Source organism: Carassius auratus, chromosome 6, assembly GCF_003368295.1.
Source record: "Carassius auratus strain Wakin chromosome 6, ASM336829v1, whole genome shotgun sequence".
Classification (NCBI taxonomy): Eukaryota; Metazoa; Chordata; class Actinopteri; order Cypriniformes; family Cyprinidae; genus Carassius; species Carassius auratus.
In genome coordinates, this window is record NC_039248.1 from 5942841 (window position 1) to 5965105 (window position 22265).

The 22265-nt window shown below is 37.4% G+C and overlaps 2 protein-coding genes across 3 annotated transcripts; both read left to right on the top strand.

Annotated features, from left to right (window-relative positions):
* The first annotated feature begins 1656 nt into the window (after window positions 1–1656).
* On the top strand, window positions 1657–12623 carry LOC113092403 (MAGUK p55 subfamily member 4-like). The gene is made up of 22 exons (XM_026257996.1): window positions 1657–1896; window positions 3014–3139; window positions 3305–3426; window positions 3510–3587; window positions 4647–4730; window positions 4997–5128; window positions 7042–7123; window positions 7237–7322; window positions 7954–8025; window positions 8469–8665; window positions 8843–8901; window positions 9010–9027; window positions 9656–9697; window positions 9797–9817; window positions 10053–10067; window positions 10217–10258; window positions 10947–11126; window positions 11205–11285; window positions 11385–11478; window positions 11613–11721; window positions 12055–12189; window positions 12288–12623. Exons 2-22 carry the CDS (start codon window positions 3082–3084, stop codon window positions 12477–12479), a joined length of 1899 nt encoding a protein of 632 aa, XP_026113781.1. The 5' UTR covers window positions 1657–1896; window positions 3014–3081; the 3' UTR covers window positions 12480–12623.
* A 624-nt stretch (window positions 12624–13247) lies between these two features.
* Window positions 13248–20310, top strand: tmem237b (transmembrane protein 237b). Of its 2 annotated transcripts, XM_026258019.1 has the most exons (14): window positions 13248–13387; window positions 13539–13589; window positions 14749–14780; window positions 14892–14905; window positions 15068–15139; window positions 16074–16199; window positions 16318–16411; window positions 16532–16692; window positions 16826–16952; window positions 19124–19315; window positions 19455–19528; window positions 19597–19693; window positions 19770–19891; window positions 20093–20310. In XM_026258019.1, the coding sequence occupies exons 1-14, from the start codon at window positions 13370–13372 to the stop codon at window positions 20155–20157; spliced, it is 1245 nt and encodes a 414-aa protein (XP_026113804.1). In that variant the 5' UTR covers window positions 13248–13369; the 3' UTR covers window positions 20158–20310. The 2 variants fall into 2 exon arrangements, with proteins under 2 accessions (XP_026113804.1, XP_026113813.1); XM_026258028.1 differs by lacking the exons at window positions 13248–13387; window positions 13539–13589 and adding an exon at window positions 13644–14630.
* The last annotated feature ends 1955 nt before the right edge of the window (window positions 20311–22265 follow it).

Here is a 22265-nt window from a genome sequence, read left to right on the forward strand (position 1 = left end):
GGGTTTGAATAAATGGTCACAAAACCCATTTCCAAGGATCAGAGATCAGGATTTTGATGCTTGCGTGTGATTGTATGTTACTAAATGTAATCGTGAAAACTGTAATGACGAAGGACTGTTGACGTTTACAACCATTAACACTCGAGGTGTTGCATGAATACCATAGTTCATGTTGTACTTTGGGTTCAGGAAGGTATGGTTTGTACTTCCACTTCAGTTTTTCCATGCTGAGCCAAGGTGTGCATATTAACCAGTGTATGAATGTATGTATGTGTGTGCAAGTATGTATGAAGTTTCTGTCATTTTTGAAGAAAACTGTTTGTTCCAATTGTTTACTGATTTGTAATTCAGCTGGATGGCAATAAACAATGATTGGGAATTGAAATGGTGATCTTCAGTATTTTATTAGGCCTTTATTACAACAACAAACACAGCAATAACTGTTTTTCAAAACTTTATTGGTTGAACAAGTCAAAAAGTTTTCTCGCAAATTAGTTCTGCAAATCATTTGGTGATGGGGTCAATGGGTTTTAGATCACATTTAAGTGGCATTTATATTGGTATATTTCCACTGTCAAGCTGGCAAAAACATGTTCACCAGCAACTGTTGAACCCTTCCACTGACATTTGTTTTTGCAAAAATAATTACAGTCATACTTCATTTGCATAATAGCAATTGTATAATAGCTTCTTGTTGCAAACTAGCACATATTTTGATTGGACGCTTGACCACTGATGTCGACAACAAATGAAGAAGCAATGGTAAGTGTTTTTTCTTTCTTATAAAAGTTCATAAACTTATTTATTTGCCATCCTATGCCTGATTAAATGGTTTGTAGCATTTTAATATTTGCATTTATTATTTGCAGGCTTGTTAGAATGGAAAAATCTGTTACACATTTTTGAACAACTTAGCCATACCTTTGTCGCCAAGAAAATGTTTCCCATCAGACTCAAATTAAACTTGCTCTCAGTGAACTTTTAACCAGTTATCCTCCTTCCACACAACATGCTTCTCAACAAAGCTTCTCAGCAGAGCTTAGCCTTTTGAATCTTTTTGCTGATGAGGATCTTGGTCACTGCAGAGAGCAATTTCACTCCGACTTCTCTTAAACAGGCCGAGAGAGATCCCACCCTGTTCAGTGCTGAACTGGCAAGCAATTCCAGCTGCAGTGCTGAACCGATTCCCCCTTAAGGGTCTCCACATTATCCTGTCCTCTCATGGGTAGTGTGATAAAAATAAAAAAAAAAACAAGTGTGACTGTGTCATTCGCTCCACTGTTTTAATTAAGAGGATTACATCCCACGTATGTGTGCGCATATGATGCAGAATGTATTCAGTTTGGGATCATCAGATGTTTAATGTGTGTGAGTGGGTCAGAGAGAGAGGTGTTCTCTATCTTCTACAGTGAGGAATGATTAAATCTTAATCACAGAGTGAGTGTAATCAGTGAGAATCACAGAATTCATGTGTTGTGTGTAATTACGTGATGTGTTGAATCAATAACTGAAAGTCTAAAGGAGTTTTGTGATAGAATGATATTTGAAAGAATGTTTAAGGACATTCACTCGCAGACACATCCTGACTCACTCTCCAATCCCTCCCTTCCTAATTTCCTCCTTCACGTTCTTACACACTCTCTCTCCCTGGTTGACTCATTTGCTTGCAAGGGATTAAGCAGGATAGAGAGGGATTACACTTCTGTTTTCCAAGAGGACTTTTCGGTGCTCTGCGATGGAATATTATTTGTGTGATTCCTGTGTTTATACCATCATATCTGAGTAATTTAAAACTGGCCATCATCATGCAAACCCTCTTTAGAAGCTCTTCAGTGTGTTAAATTTTATACTGGGACCTAAAACGAGAAGATAAACGGAACTTGAGGGAAGAGGGAGGTGAGTGAACAGGATTTGCTACTTAAGTCTCGGTCTGGATGTGGGTTTGTGGTTCTTGCTTCCCAGACTTATCTACGAGGAAGCTCCCTGTGCGACAAATGTAGTATGCTGTTTATTTACAGTAATTATGAACTCTTCCTTGTGGTAGTTCCTGGGATTCTCCAGTTGGATTCAGCATCGTTACATGTAAATTCTAGACATATCCTGCAGTCAACTATTAGATTTGGTTATGTAAATGGACTCAAATGCAGAAACACTGAGGTAAAACCATTTTTAAAAGGACAGTACCTCTCAGAAATAAATTTTTTAAATATGACGTGAAGTGTTTTATATCACACCCATTTAGGCATAAAGTGTGTAATTTAGGTGTGCCTGTCTTGTTCAAAAGATATGCAAACTAACATCCAGTGTTCCAATATCCAATATGTACCTGCAGTGTTCATAACAAATCATGTATATTGAAACATGCTCTTTCATGTGTTATTGTTAAGTAGCATTTTTTAAATCCAAAGCCACTCCGGATGCAGTTATTACCATAGATTGTTTTGCTCAAGGTCAAAACTGTGACAAGGGCATTTGTGGACCACCTCCATTCTGGGATTTATGGATTTAACTGAAGACCTCTGGGTTATCAGCCCTTACTCCTTAGTTCATTTTCTTTCATTTGCAAATGTGTCATTCACATGTTTATCCAAAATAACATATTATACGCTATGAACAATGATAGTCCCAATGAAAGAAAGTTTTTACCTTCAAGCTTTTGGTTACTTGCCAGGATCTCTACCAATGTGTCTGTAAAGGTTTTAATTCCATATCCAAATCATAATGTCTCATATATTAACCACTAAAGTAGGGTAAGCCTGGAAACATTAATTACATTTAAAACTACAAAAAGTTCTAGAATGCATTTCCCAAAAGCCTCGTAAGACTAAGTAGATCATAGAGATCATCAGTTCCAATGGTTCAACGGTACTTAGGCTTATGGTGCTTTTGTGAAAAACAGCTCTTGTTAGAACATCTTATACACACCAGTGAAGATGATGTAACAGCACAAAACATACATAAAGCAGGCCACAACTGTTCAGCAATTATTGAATTTATATGCTTATTCCTGCAGCTGTATATGAGGAGGGTCAGTGCATAGTTTTTTCAACCCCTGAACCCCAAAACGCCCCACGATTGACAATGAGACCAGACGTGGAGACTGATCCTGGGTCAGCTCCACAGGAAATGGGAGACAAAGGTATGATGCTGCATGTAGCTAATTTAGGAAGCTGTCGGTTGAATTAGTTTAGCTCTGATATATAACAGCATGCATATATTAGCACTATTGTAGCTGCTGAAGGAGTCAGTGAGCATCACATATAACCTACAGGAGTTCTGAAGTAGCTTGCATTACATGTTTCAGGCCTGACACAGATCTTGGCTCATGTGATTGCTGAAGTGAGGAGCTCTGTCAATAAAGATATAAATGGAGCTGAACTGTTGTACAGTCTCCTCAATGCCCCCTGGTTGCAGTCCCTACTAAAGGTAGAGTTCATAGTACATACACCTACTAACAATCAGGGTTCATCTCCTCCAGTAAGGGTTCATCTTCTGTTTTTCCTCTGCAGGTGTATGAATGTCTACAGAGGCACCTAAAGGGTCCAGCTAGGCCATATCTTTCCTATTCTTCTGGACTTTCTCTACAGGTCAGCTTCATTCTCACTGTCCTTGATTTTTGCCATTGTTTGTGCAACTCATACCTTGTAGTATCTGTTCATATCTCCTTGTTGGAGTTCAAAATATGACCTTTAAAGCTTGATCTTTTGGTGTGTCTGAGGACTTGCAGGCATTGCAGATTATACCATTCAGAGTCTTGGACTTAAGAACCTCTTGATACCACAGTAACCTGACATTCTAGCTTTGTGACTTTGGGTTTAGGTTTAAGCCTGAATCTGGAGCTTATGAGCTCTAGTGTTGGCCTTGGTCTTGGTCTGAATTCTAGGTCTTAGAAAAGGGATGGGCAACTTCGACCCTCAAGATCCACTATCAATCTAATCTAACCAAAGTCTCAGGATGAATTGAAAATTAGAGGCAGGTGTGATTGATTAGGGTTGGAGCTAAACTACAAGACGATGGCTGCATTCGAAAACTGAAAAATGCTGCCTTCTAAGGACAAATTCCAAGGCAGAAAGGCATCAAGGCATGTCTGAATTCAATGTTAGCTTCACTTCCTGTCTCCTGAGATGCCTTCATCTGGCCGGCTTTTGAAGGCAGCATAGATGTATCCTTTGCTGCCTTTGATATCCCACAATCCTGTGCGTTCCATTCTCTGACAGTTCAGCCAGAAAATAAAAATGGTGTCTGATTTGCAGTCGGTGGTCTGTTTGTGTGTAAATGTGGTCAATGTTTTACACTTTTTATGTCATTTCCAGCGAGAAATTAATATTGCAGTAATGAAATATCCTCTTAGTTATCACCAGAGTTCTCTATATTTTGCTCTCGATCATTAAACCATTACACTGCCTCAGAAGCCTGTCCGAAAACCATTTCATGAGGTGCCTTCATGCAAAAACGCTGCCTGCAAAGTCATTGTCTGATTAGACATAAAGGCAGCAAGTCACCTGCAAAAGTTTTCGAATGCAGCCGATATCTCTCAAAAGCAGATTTGCCACCCCTGTCTTAGAGGTCTTGGTCCTTTCTCCACATTTTTGTACCAATGCATTAACATTTCCTAAGTTTTTTGACTCTTGTTTTGTGCTCTCTAGATTCTGTCTGATTTGCTAGCAGTCCAAAACCCCTCAAATGAAGTTCGAGAACTGTATGCCCTTCTTAGTCATCCCCACCTACAGGTGAGAATTATTTCAATAAATACGCTGTGTTTTGAGGGTAATTTTCTTAGCCATTACCCTCTTCATTAAAGAACCTTTCTAAAGTCTAAGGCCAGACATTTTTGTAGTGTTTCAGGGGAGACTTTATGGGCCAGTAAATGCTGATAGACACTGTTGTTGATCCTTTTAACTAAAAGTTTTTAAAGTTGACCACTTCCAGTATTCAATTAGTTGTTTGGAATGTGTTGTTGACCACAGAAATACCAGAAACCACATGTATTTTCCAGGCTCTTCTCTCAGCTCATGACACAGTAAGTTTGAGGGACTATGAGCCAGATCTGCCACCGCTGCCTAAAGACCTGCCTGAAGACGAGGAAGCCATGAGGATTGTTTGCTTGGTCAAAAACAATCAACCTCTGGTGAGCATGACCAGTAAAAGGAGTGGCAGGCAAATCTAAGGCCTGCTTTTACTAACCTGTGATTTATTTTTACTCTTTCGATGTACATTACTGAAGCCTGTCTTTTAGATCAGCATAGCAACAAGGATCAGTTATAAAGAATGGTTAAAAACTTTGTTGCTTAGGAACGGTTTTAGACATGAGGTTTTTCCTCCTGTGTTTTAAATTGTTATTTTTTTAAGTTCACCAATAGCTGTTCTGATCAAGTGTTCTAGTAAAAGGGTTTTTGGTAACTCTGAGCTGTGTGTTGTCATGGATAGACCGGAGCTGGTAAAGAGTTTCAAAACCACTGGGACACTTTAAGGCATGCAACCCAATGTGGACTATTCTCAGCTGGGAGACGTCTGGCTGGAGGCTTAGATGCTGTGTTGGATGGTCCCACATCCACCAAGACTCCTGCGTCACCAAGCGTTGTTGCTCCCAGCACTGTACACTGCTGCAACACTTTTGGCAGTTGCCACCAGAACAAAACATTATGGAAACAGAGCCTCAGTTCCTCCACTCCTTGTGCCTGTAGCTCTCTTGAGATTGGTAAGGACCAAAACTCTGTATTTGGAGGTTCCCATTATTACATTCATCAAGATTTGCGACTTGTATGCCTCTGCTGAAAGCATTATCTAATTAGTGTTCTTTGTCTTCTTGTCTTCATCCATTTCACCATTCATTTCTCATTCTTTCTCTCGAACGATTTGATTGACAATTCAGACAGTAGAGATGAGAGTGACTGCAGTTCTGTGCTACATACATTTTCCCAACAGTCCCCATGGGTTTCCTCATCATCTTCCTGCTTTCATGCTTCAAATCCTTCTCCAAAGCATTCTAGAACCACCCCTTACACCCGCACTGCTCCCCCAAGCCCAATGCACTGTCATCGGGTAAGGGAGACCATCACATGCTCCCATACAAGGCTGGCAAAAGAGGAAGGTCTGAATGAATTGCGGAATACATTGCAGCAGGCCACCAGCTGCATGAAGCGCAGTTCTGAAAACGTCCACCTGCTTGGTGAGAGGATTGCCACCGCTACCGAACGCATCTCTGAGAGCATGCAGGAGAATTCTCAGGCTTTGACGATGCTAACGCATGTAGTGGAGAGGCTTCAGGAGCTAGTATCCACAAGCAACACAACGTCAGAATCACCACATGGCACAGAGACTGCAAGAAGAGTGGTAAACCGGATGGGTAGCAGATCGCTTAGTGTTCCCAACAGTCCAGCTATTGCCTCATCCTCTCGCTTTTCTCATTGTCCTTCTGGCTCCTCTTCCTCATCTTCTTCTTCATCTGCAATAACTTTGCTGGAGAAGCCAGTGCTATCAAAGGGAAAATCTTTTAATGCCAAAACAATCCCATCACCATCTTCTCAAAGGAGACCGGTTGATGTACAACAACGGATGACCAATGGCTCCTTGACATCCAGTCCTGCTCAAGACCGCAAAGTGAATAGCAGCACATTTAGATGTTTCTTTAGCCAGAAGAACAAGAAAAACAAAAAAAAGGAATGAGGCCACTTCCACGTTTCCACGGTTATGAACATCCTTTCGTATTCTTGCTGTCTCAAGCATGCAGGTCTTTCACATCTTTAATATGTGTGTATTCATCGTGATATTTGGAGTGTTTTGTTTGCTTGTTTAATCGGTCATTCTCATTGGTTTAATATATCCATGACTGTTCATTCTCATATCATCATTTCTCTTAATTATTTGATTATTCCTTTGATTTTCTTTCATGTAACATCGCAGTTCAGTTTGTAATTAAATATTGTTCCTGGCATGCCGCTTCCATCATATGTTTGATCAATTCATATTTTATGCTTGATTCATATCGAATGAAGCCTTGTAGATATTTTGGACTGATGTCTGCTTTCTTCTAACATATAGGGAGCAACAATCAGGAGAGATGATGTGACAGGAGAAATATACATTGCTCGTGTTATACATGGAGGACTTGCTGACCGCAGTGGTGAGGGTTGTCTGGCTGTACTTTTTTTTCTGAATCCCTACTCTCTATTTTTGTATATTAGTGTTACATTTCTCATGGAGTCCTGTTTCTTGTCTGTGTGCTTGTTGTTAAAGGTCTCTTGCATGCTGGAGACAGACTGGTGGAGGTAAATGGCCATCCTGTATTTGGACTGGAACCAGCACAGATTATACAAATTCTGGTTAGTACATATACAGTTTAATCACATATAATATGTTGGTCCACAGCATGGTATTCTGTTACAATTGTGTGCTTCATTCCCATCCGGGTCATGGCACCAGCGTCAAGACAAGTTGTCTTTATAGATTTAGATTGATCTTCTTTATTTGTCAACAATCTGAAACAAATTCAATTCACCTATAAGCAGTTCTACAAAAGGCAGCAATGTCATTAGCCAGTTCAGTGTCTATTGAATTCAGTTCGATACCAATGTCACTGTTGCAATGTGTGCTATAAAGTACCTCTACAGAAAACAATAGTGCCATATTTTTTCTACGGCAAGGGATCCCAAACCATGGATCTGCTATAAAAAACTATAAAAAGAACCGTATATTCCCACCAGTCCAGCTATTGCCTTATCCACTCTCTTTTTTAATTGGTCCTTTAATGGTTCTCTTCCCCCTCTTCTTCTTAATCTGCCATTACTGTGCTAGAGCAACTATCAAGGTACAGCAAGGTATCCTAAACCAAGGATCTGTTGTACCAAACAACAACTATTACCATTTCATTTAACGGGGAATCTGTGATCAACAAGTAAATAATGATAAATCAACAATATTCATTCATTTTTGTGTCTTCATTTCCTACCATAGGCTCACTCCCATGGAACCATAATGTTTAAGGTGGTTCCCATCACTGACAGGCCAGTCAACAACCAAACCATGGTGAGTTAACAAACATCAACACTATATCTACTTTAGTCAATATACTAGTCTAGATCTGTCTGAAAAAACAAAAGTGCATCCAGTTCCCTGAATTAAACAGTATATTTGGCTCACTGCGAGTTTTCAATCAGGAGAACCAACTATTAAAACAATGACACACTCTACTTTATTTTCCCCAAATGTGCAGCACATTTGCTTTGACCCTCAATTTGCAGTGTGACTACTGTTCCAGAACTAAAATCAGCGTAACATCTTTATCTTTAATAATTATTTGATTAGACTAACAAGAATAAAAACATTTCATACAAACTTGGAAAAAAAAATACATTGCTGTTTTTATGTCCAAAAACATTATTAGATAACACGTATGGAATTATGCATGCAGTGAGATCAAGTCATTGGCATACTACTGATGTTTTTAATGGCTTTGCTCTCCTCACAAGCTATATGTGCGTGCCATGGTGGACTACAATCCCCATGTGGATCCTTCCATTCCCTGCGCAGATGCCGGCATGGCATTCAGGAAGGGAGATATCCTGGAGATTGTGGATCAGTCAGACACTCTCTGGTGGCAGGCTGTAAAACTACCCAGTATCTCCGCCTGCGCTGGCCTCATTCCGTCCACCAGCTTGCTGAAAAGGTCAGTTCTAAGTAGTCAGGGGTTCAAGGTCGGTGACAGAATAATTACACATCTGCATAGGCTGTGTGATGATGCGATGAGATTTGGCAGCTGAATTGAATGTGATGTGAGATTATGCTGATAATCACTGCCGGCCCCAATTTTAAGACCCAAATGTGACTGTGTGTGCATTTGTAGGAAGCAAAAAGAGTCATGGTGGTCTCAGCCTTATCATCCTCACACTTGTGTCAAAACCTGTGAGTAAACATTATATGCTGTTATTGTTTTATATTGGCATTTACTTGATATGATGTTAGTCCAACTGTTTTGTACTGGCTGTCTTTTGTTTCCATGCCAACCTGCAGTGAGCACAGTTGATGAAGGTGAGCATTTAGTCCTGTCTAGAAATACACTGAACTGTAGGTTACAGTGCTCACACTGCCCACCAAAATAGACTTACAAGAAGTTTAGCTGGAGTGTGGGTGCAGAAAATATGGTAAAAACATACCATTTTTAAAAACAATTATTATAGTTTCTAACATTGTACTATTTATCAGCAAGGTCTTTTGCATTATAGACTGGAAAATATTGGCGTGATCTAGTCATCCAATATATCTTTTGTGGTTCATGCAAGTTCCATACACAGTAACATGAGCATAAACATCTCTTTATATATTCATTAAACCCAGCTAATTTACTACACTACAGTTCAAACGATAGGAGTTGGTAAGATTTGATTTCGAAAGAAGTAATGTATGTGAAAAATGTCCATTATGCTTATCAAGAGTGCGTTTATTTATTGTATCAAAATACAGTAAAAAGTAACAGATATACTGTAAAATATTATTACAATTTAAAATAAGTTTTTTTATTTATTTATATTGTTGTATGTGATTCAGCCTGGTTACACCAGCCTTCAGTGTCACATGATCCTTCAGAAATCATTTTAATATACTGATTTGCTGCTCAAGAAACATTTCTCATCACCCCCACCTTTTTTTATTCTTACAGAAGATGACATGATTGCCATAGATGAAAAATGTGTAGAAGCAGGTATTTTCTTGGCTGATTGAAATGAGTATTAAAACCTTAGTTATATAATGCTGGTTATACTTATACATACAGTATGTGTTTTTGTTTCCTAATGCGCAGATGAGGAGGCATTTGAATCTGGTAGGTAAGTCCTGAATATATCAGGAGAAACGTTACTGAATTCAGATTTAGGGTCAATGTTTCCACCAACAGAACTGCCCCCTGACCTGAACTATAGAAACAACTACATATTTTAAGAAATATTATTGTATTAAAGATTAAGTATGTTTACTGATTTTCGAGTGCAGCTGTAAATACTGTAAATAAATTGCCTCTGGTAACTTTTATTCCTGTTTCCTTGATGATGATTCATCAGAAGAGCTAAAGGATGGTGAGTGTAAAGAACTCATTACTGTAGAAATCATAAAGTTTCAAATTAATTGCTGTTGCTGATTTGATTAGATTTTTATTTCATTGAGTCATTGCTGATTATTCTGTTTGTTAATTGATGCATTAACTGTATTTGGTGTTGTGTTCCAGAGGAGAGTGAATTCAGCACCAATATTGAAGGGATTTACCTGAGTGAGTGACTCTCAGATGTTTGACCCTGGAGCACAAAACCAGTCTTAATTCGCTGGGGAATATTTTTTTATAGCAATAGCCAAAAAACAAAACAAAAAAACATTGTATGGGTCAAAATTATAGATTTTTCTTTTATGCCAAAAATCTATGTTCCATGAAGATATTTTGTACATTTTTGTACCATAAATATATTAAAACTTAATGTTTTATTAGTAATATGCATTGCTAAGAATTCATTTGGACAACTTTAAAGATGATTTTTTTCAGTATTTGGATTTTTTTGCACCTTCTGATTCAAGATATTCAAATAGTAGAATCTTGGCCAAATGTTGTCCTATCCTAACAAAAACCATACATCCATGGAAAGCTTATTTATTCAGCTTTCAGATCATTATAAATCTCAATTTCGACAAATGTACCCTTATGGTTTTGTGGTCCATGGTCACAAATGGTTCACAGCATCCTAACACTGACTAGATTAAGGCAACTTTGTTTGGTTTTGGTTTAGCTAAATGTTGGTTTGGTCGTAAAATTAGAATTGCATATTACATGCGTTGATTATATTACATTAAAAAAATAAATACAACATTATCCACTTATAATCTTTTTTGATTCTACAACATCGTATTATTCTTTGCATGTATGATTGTGCTTTTATTCTGTGTATACCTTATTCTGTCTATGCCAGCTGGTTTTCGAAGAAGTCTGCGTCTCTGTCGCAAACGGAGAGGTCAGGCATTTGGAACGTCCCAGTTCTGCACCCAACGCTGTCCCACGAGCTGTTACAGTTCACTGGCCAACCTTTATGAGGAGGTGGTGCGGTACCAGCACCATCCAGAGCACCCACACCGCCTCATAGCTCTACTGGGTGAGTGTGAGCAAGATACACATATTGCCTTGTAGATCTTGTCCAACTTACAGTAGCTGTATGTTCTGAAACTGTCAGGTCCTTCTGGGGTCGGGGTAAATGAGCTACGCAGGAGGTTAATTGAGATCAACCCCAAGGTCTACCAAGGAGCCGTACCCCGTGAGTTTCATTCTTCAAATATGACTTTGTGTGATATAACTGTACATATGAAAGGGTACACGCATGGTGATTTTGAAGCTGACTCTCATTTTCACTTAGATACCACAAGGCCACCCAAATGCCATGAGGAATCTGGAAGAGAATATCACTTTATCAGCCGAGAGCAGTTTGACACCATGGTCTGCAATCACAGGTGGTCTAAATATACTCAGCTGTGCATAAACAGATAATGTTTCCAGATTTACTATGTTTTTGGTTGGACTGTAATCTTTCTGTTGTTTTGTAATCTTAAGTAGGCCTGTGACCCTTTTTCTCTTTCTTCCTCAGGTTTATTGAGTTTGGGGAGCTGAGAGGTCATCTTTATGGCACTAGCGTGGATGCGGTGAAAGATGTTTTGGCGAGTGGCAAGATCTGTGTGATTGACATTGAGCCATATGTGAGTTTCTCTTGGATATATATTCATCTGTTGTTATTAGTGGCGCTTGCTAAGGTTTATTACTAATATTTTTGGGTTAGGAACAACCTCTTAACTCGTGTTCAGATCTGTTGAAGAGAAGATCGTTATTTTAGTGTTATTAATATACATCCGATTATATTAGATTCATCTTTATTGTCGTTGCATATGTAAGGTACAAGGCAATGAAATGCAATAACCCTGGAAGAAAATAGTGCTATTATTATAAACAATAATTGTTAAATAAGAATAATTGTCGCCTCTTCTGAATTACACCTGACTTGTTCTGATGCTTTCTATGTTCTTGATCTCCAGGCATTAGAGTCAGTGAGGACTGCGGAGCTGAGGGCGTATGTCATCTTTATAAAGCCTCCTAGTGTTGAGCAGATGAAACGCACACGAATAAATTCACATATCATCACAAATTACTGTGCCAGCCGACCTTTTAAGGTGAGCTAGCATCTTTACCCATGTCCACTCAATTTATTTTTTACCTTTCAATTTATGGTTAGTGTCTTAATCTCTGTGTTTTCTCTCTCTTGAGACAGGATGAAGATTTTCAGGAGATAGAAGATGCAGGACACAATATTGAACAGCATTACTGTCAGTACTTTGATCATGTGATAGTAAACGACGGCCTGCAGGCCGCTTGTGTGCAGCTGCTGACCGCTGTGAGGAGAGCTCAGGATGAACCCCAGTGGGTACCGGCTGCATGGATCAGACCAACTGACCAGTCTTAATATGAAGAGCTCAGGGATACTATAGGAGAGTGGATGGGCATGATAGTAGTGTGTTTTGTCTGTAAAATGATAGTGTGAATGCAAAATATGTTTACATTTTTTTTTCAGATGTCAATCTTTTGTTCGCCCTTGTGAAAAAATAAATAAAGCCTAAACAGTTATTAAGCTCTACAAAAGAGATTTGGTATTTTTGAGCACTCTTAATCCATTTGAAACTGTTTTTGATTGTGAAGATTTTCAGGTCTGCACTGACGAGGTGTTAATCATAAGAACAGAACTAAGGTCACTTGAGTTGATGTGTTTATGGATCAGTGGTATTTCCATCTGAAATTGAAGAAAATGCTACTTTTCAAACCTAATGTTACGCACATGGCATTTTAAGGTTTTCCACTGGTGCTTCTATAGTAAGGTAACAGCACTAGCATTAAAATTAATGACTGTTTTTTTTAAAATGTAAATTATTTTTAATAACTGAACGTTTTACTCATATCAGTCATAAATTCAGTTATAAATATTTAGCAAACATCTTTTTAAGACGTGCATATTTTACATGCATATTTTCCAGCTTTTGAGACTTTCTTTAAAAGGTAATTGTAAATAAAAAGAATGATATAATAGGATCATATAGTATTTCTAGATTTTTTTTAAACGTAGGTGTAATCTGACTTGTGTACACTGTAGTATGATTGCCCTTTTATACGTGTATTTACGTTCTGAATTTCTGCGCGCCTCTAGTACGTACACTACGTCAGGAAAGTTAGACACGCCCACCCGTCTCCAACATCAACAATAGACAACGTGCAAAACAAAATCTCAGACCACAAACGACATGAAAATACAAAGATAATTTTGGCTCAGTAATTAAAGCTTTTGTTATTTAACTCCCAAGAATGGATACGGAAGCAAAGGTTTGTTACATGCTTAAATGAGAAGCATCGTTTTCTGTTAGCAAGCAGTTACTGACAGACGCTAATTAAACTTCATCCTTTAGTGTGCATGTTCAGAGCTGTTGTTTACATATTATTATTATATTATATTATATTATATGATTGTACGTAGATTCCCAGCACAAGGAGAAGAGATCTCCCTCCCATTCCTCAAGGACAGAGGGTAAGTCTGGGATATTCATAACATATCCTGTGTGTTTGTTTCTTCTTGTCAAGCCTTTTCATTACTTTTTACTTTTACTGAGTACAAGCTTCACATCGACAAGAACATCAGTAGTCATAAAGGTAAACTCTCTGGGAGTCAGATGCTTTTGCTTCCCCTGTAGGTTTGTAAATGTTGAGTACTAGGCTTTCTGGGTTCATCCATTGCAGTCTGTGTAACCCTCTTACATCATGATTAAAACCAAAGACTATTGAATATATAGTCTGGATTGAAGCAATTCCATATTAATGCCAATAAATGCAATAATAAATACAGCCAGTACTAGGGTGAACATGTACATTTAGATACACATTAGAATAAATCTCAGAAGATAAATCAGCGTTATTTATTGGGAAAAGGGTAAATCTCACAAAATGGTTCAGAATTCTAAGTGTTCCTGTAGCTCAATTGGTAGAGCAATGTTGGGGGTTCGATTCCCCCGGAACATATGATAGTTAAAAATTGAACGCCTGAATGCACTAAGTCACTTTGGATAAAAGCATCTGCTAAATGCATAAATGTACATTTTAAATTTAATTTAAATGTAGAATTGCCTAGCCCTAGATTATATTTGACCCCTAAATCATAAGGAATGAAAACTAATTTGGGTATTCTTACATTAGATTAATGACATTCAAGCATAATTCACGTTTAAATTTTCATTAATGTGATACTTCAAGTTAATCAAAATTAAAGGCTTTATAATAGGCTTTTTTATATTTTCATATTCAGGCTGCATTTATTCGTTCAAAATAGTGTTGTTTAAATAAATGCATAAGTAAGTAAGTGGTGATGTGTGTGTTTATGTTCAGAGGGTTGAGTAACAGTATTCGATGGTGACTCCTGAGTAGCTCCTCCTCTACATAATCCTGCTGCTTGGCAGATGCTCGTCTCAGATTTAGACTCGCATTAATCCTTGCTTTAAGAGCTCAGAGATGTTTGTTTGTACGTGTCCCTTGTGTTCCCCCTGTACTCTTGAGTGGAATGGCCAAAAAGCCGACAGTAAGCTTTGTTAGACACAATATACAAATGTAGAGCCCTCAACAGGTTCAGCATCTGATGCTTGAGTTTCATTGGAACTGTTTATTTGCTAACCTAATATTACTTTTGAACATTTTAGCGGGGACCACGAACATTGCCATCTATGCCAAGGTAAGATCACCTAGCCGATCAGATATTGTTTAAACTGTAATGGTTTTATACAGCGAAGTCTTATTCTCTTCGTTTCCTTCCTCTGTCTTCATTATACTTTCAAACGCACAGCCAGGACACAGCAGGTGAGACATGTTTTTCACATTTGACATCTCTTGGTCCAATCTTATTATGTGTCTGAGTAGGTAATAATGTTGAAAATTTAAGTCGGTTTTGCAGGTAAATATGCCGTTTATGGTCAGTTAACATTAAATAAGATAATAAAGCTCTTCTTTTGTCCTTTAAAGAGGAGATTCCTGCTCCAAAGAGTAGGAAAAAGAAGGCCAAGAGGGATGTGGAGAGTATGGATGAACATGATGGTGAGTTCAGGTGATATAAGGAACACACATGATACACAGGAGAGAGTGGGCTAGTTGTCCTATTTTAGTGTCATTGATTACACAGTATTATTATAGTTTTTGTTAATATTTTGAATGAGATTTTATTTAAATAATAATTTAACTTACAATTGTAATAATTTTACTGGGGAACTTTTTATTTGTTTTTGTCATTTTAATTAGTTTTTATATGATTTTTATTTATTTATAAATTTTTGTTAATTTAGTTTTATTATTTATTTTTACTTTTTATGGTCTTAGTCAACTATATTTTTAAACTATTGTAAATTATTATGCTTTTGTCGTATCCTTCAAACCATATTTTTTGTCAATTGTTCTATAACTGCTGGGAAACAGCTGAAGATAATAAATGTGTTCATGAACAAATATAAAATGGTTTAATATTTTTGTATTTAGAATTTTACTGTTTCATTGATTTGTGCATAATTATTACAAATATTTAACTTTATTTTATTTTTGTCTTCAAACTGTTATTCATCGGAAGCTTCCCATTTTGGCATGTTGGTGCAAAAGTGCTTCTAAGCTATTGGGTCTTAAAGTAGTGGTTTAAAGTAGTGCAGTGCACTAAATCAGCTTATTAAATGTTAAATGTAAATGTGTTCCTGTGGCTCAGTAATAGACCATTGCATTAGCATAAATGTAAAGGTTGCCATTGCTTTTCCAATCTGTGTTGGAATTGTGTACACATTTGACATAGTAGAATACGTGGCTACTTTTGAATGGCTTTCAAAAGATGGAGAAAGATGCTTTTTTGGAACCAGATGTTACAGTGACAACATTTTCCAGCAGAGTCTGAATACTAGACCTTGCAACCAGACAAACTTGACTGCATGGTGTCACCTGTAGAAGCATGGGGTGCATGTGATGAGTTTGTGTCACCCTTGACCTTTTGTAGATGGTGGAATGGAAATGGGAGGGCTTACCAGTCGCAGACAGTCTGAATGTCAGGAACCTTTGACCCCAGAACCTGTGGACAATCCACCACAAAGGAGGAAAAAGAAGAAGAAAGCACAAGCAATTGGTAGAAACACTGTTCAAAACCATGTCCTTTTCACTACAACTCATCTGATACCTGTAGAGGTGGAATTTTACTAACATAGACAACCCAGAAATAATGTTAATTTGCTCTCACTGGTCAGATGTGGAGGGAGATCATACAGACCTGGTGTCAAATGGAGATATGGTGGATCAGAATGTCGAAGAAGAGGTGATGCGCAAACCAAAAAAGAGGAAGTAAGTCTTTTTTTTTCACCTTAAACAGGTTATTGAATGGTTTCAGGTATTTTTTATGCTCCACTGATGTGTCATTTTTTTTATGAAAGAATTATTGGATTTAATTTATCATTTCTCTAGAGTGAAACCTAAATTCATAGAAACACAGTCCAACAACGAATTGGACATAGAGGATGACGATATCATCACAGACCCCCAGGTGCCTGTCCCCCAGCATTCCTTGTTCTCCGCTCCCCAAGGACAGAGCCAGCCTGTGGGGAAGGTGTTTGTGGAGAGGAGCCGTAAGTTTCAAGCAGAATAATGTGGATAATGTGGATGGTGTGCAGTTGTTTCTTTAAGGTGAAGTTGTTTGTGTTTAAGGTACTCTTTACATCATGAAATGAAGGTCAAGTGACCTTGTATCTTTGGTGGCAGGTCGTTTTCAAGCAGCTGAGCGAGTGGATCAGTGGAAGCCCAGTGGGCCGATGGAGCAGAGCTTTATGGACAGCCGCTCAGTGTGGACCACTAAAGATGTCTCCTTGAGACTGCACAGCGGCTTTAGGTTTGTTTTCAACATCTGGTTTTAAATTACACTTTATTTTCCAATTTGTTTAGATCTGTGCGGTTGCTTTAGACTTCAATTTAAAGGGAACCGAAGTCTATTAGTCATATAATGGAAGTGGATCATGGGAATTACGGCTTTGAGAGTAAAAAAAACAGACTCAAACAAAACCAAATTAAACCCTGTGGCTCGTGACAATACATTAATGTGTAAAGACACAAAACGATCGATCTGTGCAAGAAACTGAACAATATTTATATTGTTTTTTACCTCTTATTTTCACTGCAACGTCCAAACTGTCCTGAGCACGTCCTGAGCGTGTTCTCAACAGCCGGTGCCTGACACATCATCTTCTTCTTGCTTTACGGCGGATCACACTTACAAGTGCATTAACGCCACCTATCTCTCAAGTGGACCATTTACACTCTTAATTAAGATTGTAGATAGAGTGTCAATGGTCCATTTGAGAGATAGGTGGCAGTAATGCACTTGTATGTCTGCGATCTGCCGTAAAGCAAGAAGAAGAAGAAGATAAATCACATGCCGGCTGAAGAAGACGCGAACGTGCTCAGGACAGTTTGGACATTGCTATGATTGGCTAACAGTTGTGTATGCTTGACAGCCTAAATCCTTTACAGATGGACATTTGCTGTCATTTAGGTAAAAAATACATAAATACTCAATACATATCAAATAATCTGTAATAACATACTAAGCAATAGTGATCACATAATGAAAAAAAGTTTCTCACACTTGTGTCCTCACATTACTGTTGGATCCAATATAGTCAGCACACCGTCGTCTTTTTATTTCAGTCTTTCTGAAAATCCTTGTTTGTTAACAAATCTGCCGGACCAAGTTCTTACTGACATGGTCTGCAATTTCATTAAAAATAAAGTTTGTCCACTCTTTCCTAAAGTTGGGATCAGAAGGAAGGCAATGCAAAAACTTGGCACTGCACAGCTTTTGGTTTTCTTCAGCTATCTTTATCGCTTGGTATCTGCGCAGACCTGCACACCTCTTTTGTAAACACAAAAACATGCGCGAATCTGTGGACAGGGCAGAAACAGGCGTTGATCATCTTTTGCGGAGGCGGTGCTTATACACAGTATTACATCATAAAGTGTCACATTCCACAAGCTGTCGTTTTGGCAGACTGGCTTCAATATACTGTAAGCTGTTTTAGACTAACGAGAAAGTTTTGAGTTCTGAACCGTGCAGGATTCTTTAATAGTACAGTGACCTCTCATATGTCAAAAGATCAAGGGAATTTTGATTTCTCAGTTCATGACCCCCTTTATTTGATTAAAGGGGTCATTTTATGCACAAGGTGACTTTTGACTGAAAAAGTTTAGATCAGATTTTTTTTTAGTGACTCAGGATGTATAAAGTGAAAATGGAATGTGGCATTACAGGGTTGAAGTACGTTTCTTTAAAACTTAATTACGTTATTTTGTTTGTATACAAGTGCATTTTAGTGCTGTTGTATATATTCTAACCTATTCTAGTCTAAAGAAGCTGAACCTAACAGGCTTTAAACAAAGTCTTTAGATTTGTGATGTTGTGCTTGTTCAACGGCTGACCTTCTATTCAAGACCCATGTCACATGTTTTAGTTTTTGGTGAGAGAAAAAAAAAAACATAAATCAAGAGGAGTGTTAAAGCTCATTTCATTTTCAAACTGAATTTACTCAATGTGATGTGTTATTATAAGTGGAGAAGTTAATATTTAATAGTCAATCATAAGAACATATTACATACCAATAAACTAAAAAGATTTTGTATAAATACACTGCTGTTCAAAATTTATTATTACAGTCAAAAGCAGTAGAAATATAGAATATCATTAAAATTTAATCAACTCTTTTCTATTTTAAGTTATTTTAAAATTCAGTATATTCCTTTGATTCCAATGATAAATTTCCTTTAGAAATCATTCTAATATGCAGACTTGGTGCTCAGGTAACATTTCATATTATCACACTTAATAAATGGTTGTGTTGTTTAATATTTTTGTTGAAACCATGATACTTTTATTCCAATATTTTTTGATGAATAAAGTTCAAAATAATATACTTGCTTTGCAAACAATAAAAGATAAATCTCACTGACCCCCAAACCTTTGAATGATGAAAGACTGCTTTCTAAACCTTGACTCTTGTTACTACACAGGGTGATTGGCCTGTTTTCTCATGGTTTCCTGGCTGGTTATGCTGTATGGAATATCATTGTGGTCTATGTTTTGGCTGGGGAACAGATGAGCACTCTTTCCAACCTACTCCAGCAGTATAGTACCCTGGCCTACCCCGCACAGTCCCTGCTCTACCTGCTGCTGGCCCTCAGCACGGTTTCTGCCTTCGACAGGTGAATCACCCAATCATAATGCCGTTTCGCGTGAGCTAACACAAACACAAGTCCAGTACGCCGTTGCCATAAATATCTCTAGATGCCTGAGCCCTTGAGATTAAACTAAACCTAACTACTTTGATCTCTCTCCAAACAGGTTGAATCTTGCCAAAGCTGCTACGGCCATGAGGAGTTTACTGACCCTCCGACCTGTGGCACTAGCTTCCTTCTGTGAGTTTATCAAAATGGATTTACGTATTCTGAAACAGCAATGTTTTAATACACATTTTCTTTTTCAGTGTACTTTTCTGCACTTGTTTTATCGTTAAGCCAGCAGATGACGAGTGATCGCATCAATCTCTATAATCAGTACTCCAGCTATAATGTGACACTCTGGTAAGTCCCTCTCATTAGAGCATGCTGGGTAAATGTACAGTAATAAGGGCTGAGCGGCTGTGGTGTCTCCTCTCAGGCAGCCGGGCTCAGAGCGCAGCATCCTTCACCCCTGGATCATAGTAAACCTGGTGGTCACTTTGCTGGTCGGACTGGCCTGGGTTCTGATGTCAACAAGTCCAGATATCGACCACACAGAAGGTAAACGCTACAGGATGTTCTTTTCGAATACCAACATCTTACCCATTGGTTTAAATGGTAGGGGACTGTATATATATTGCACGTTGGTAGGTACATAAAGTATTCATTCTGGAAATATCTTGGTGTTCAAAACTGAAATTTTACAGTTAGAAATTAAACTTGCATTAATATTACATACATGTTTTTTTTTCCCCTCTGTAGAGTTTTTAATGTTGATGGAAATGGAATATCCAAAAGCAGAAGAGAAGGGAAACATCACTGCATAAGGCACCTGAAGGCATTTTTTTCTACTATATTTTGTTACGTGGTTGATTTGTCATTGAATATATTAGAAATGTCAAACATTTGCCTATTGTAAGGTCTGAGCAATATATTGTTTTTTTTTCAAATAAACAATTCTTTGTCTGATCGATATACTAGTGATTTCACAAGAGGCTACATTCTTTTGACATTGTGTTAATGTAACACTGGAGCGGGCTGAGGGTGAGGTTTGGCCCCCTGAATTAAAATAGCCACCACAAGCCCACAGACACCCAACACATTGAGAGATCCTGCTGCACATACTCAATCCAATATCTGTGGGACTGGAAGAGCATACATTTCCAGGTTAAAGCTAGTTTGCATGGGTTGTTCACTGCATGAATATAAAAAAAAAAACATAACATCGCTTTTTACCTTCTTTGTCTACTAGATTATCAGAAACCACTCCACTTAAACTAAAAACCTATCCTCAGAATCCTTCAGGTCTTCTGAAATGGCCCTTCACCGTCAGATATTAAAATGTTATTCTTTCTTTTTTCTTGATAATAATAATAATAATAAATAATGAGGATGATGATATTGTATGTAGATTTATTTTAATTAAACATTAAATAATTTAACATTATTATTATCCTTGTCGTCATTATAAATATTTATTATTAAATGACAATTACATTTGTGTGTTTATTTAAATAATCTTAATAAGAATAATATTGATTGTTAAAAAATATTTCTTTTCACAACTAATGTATAAATAAATATTTAGTATAATTATAATAATCATTGTTACTACTACTACTACTACTACATCTGTTAATATTACTATCATTTATTATTTTATTTTATTACAACTAATACATATCTCTTAACAACAACAACAAGTACTACTAATACATTTGTTAATACAGTGATTACTATTTTTATTTATTTATATTTATTAATAATAACAACAAAGTCATTGTGACGTTAACGTATTTAAAATAGTTGTTTAATAATTTTGCAGTTATTAATATTATTGTTAAGAATTATTATTTAATTTTTTTTATTAATTTATTCTTAAGGGTGACATTATTATAATTACAAGACTGAAAATTTATGTATATTTATTAAAATAATTAAATGTTAACATTAATAAACAAAAAAAACAGTATGTTCAATTAATAATAATAAATATTTAACATCATTAATAAATATTTGTTGTTATTCCTAATGATTATTATTATCCACAACATCTCGAATCTTCTATAGGTGCACTCAGTTGTCCTGCTGCCACAGCTGGGCTCTCATGACTCAGAGGACAATAGGATAATGAGAGCAAAGGAGAGCATGTGGTGGGCAAGACAGTACTGTACATACTCTTTCCTGCTGAGGTGCAAGCGAGGACTGATCTTCACAATGAAGCGTTTGTAATGAGATGAGTACTCAAGTCCTGACTGTCCAACACGAAGCACTGTGGTCAGGTGATGGTCATCCTTATATGGACAGCTATGAAGAGTAATCAATGGAAGATGTAAAACACTACTGTATAAGTGAGGCATTTTCAGTTGTTTGGCATCAAGTGGAGCAGGTATGAAATAATTCAGGTTAACCCATTTATCACAAGTTCCCACTGAGGCAGGCTCAGGGATTCAGCATTTGTAGTGGTCCAGGACCAGGATAAGATTTGGATCAGTCCTCTCCAGAATCCACACTTCCACATACACTGTACCAGGTGTATATATCCTCTTGAATACACAAAGAATATTGAAGTCATTAACTGCATTACATTGTACAGTGATAGTCTTTGACCTGGTAATGAATGCATTCCATATTAGTGGTATTCAAGGTAGTTGTTGTCCCAGGGTCATCATAAAAAAATATTGGTCTCAGGACAACTAGGACTTGGCAAAACAGGATGTGCAGTTTTACAGTACCCCATATTTCAACATTATTAATAATAAATGTTTCCTGAGCAATGATTTCTGAAGGACTACGCAAAAATGAAGACATTAAATAGATTAAAATAGAAATTAATTATTTTAATTTTAATAAAATAAAAAAATAAAAACACAAGCTCAACTGACATTTGAGCCTCTGCTGCTGTGGAAACTCCTTCAGAACCGGACTGATACTG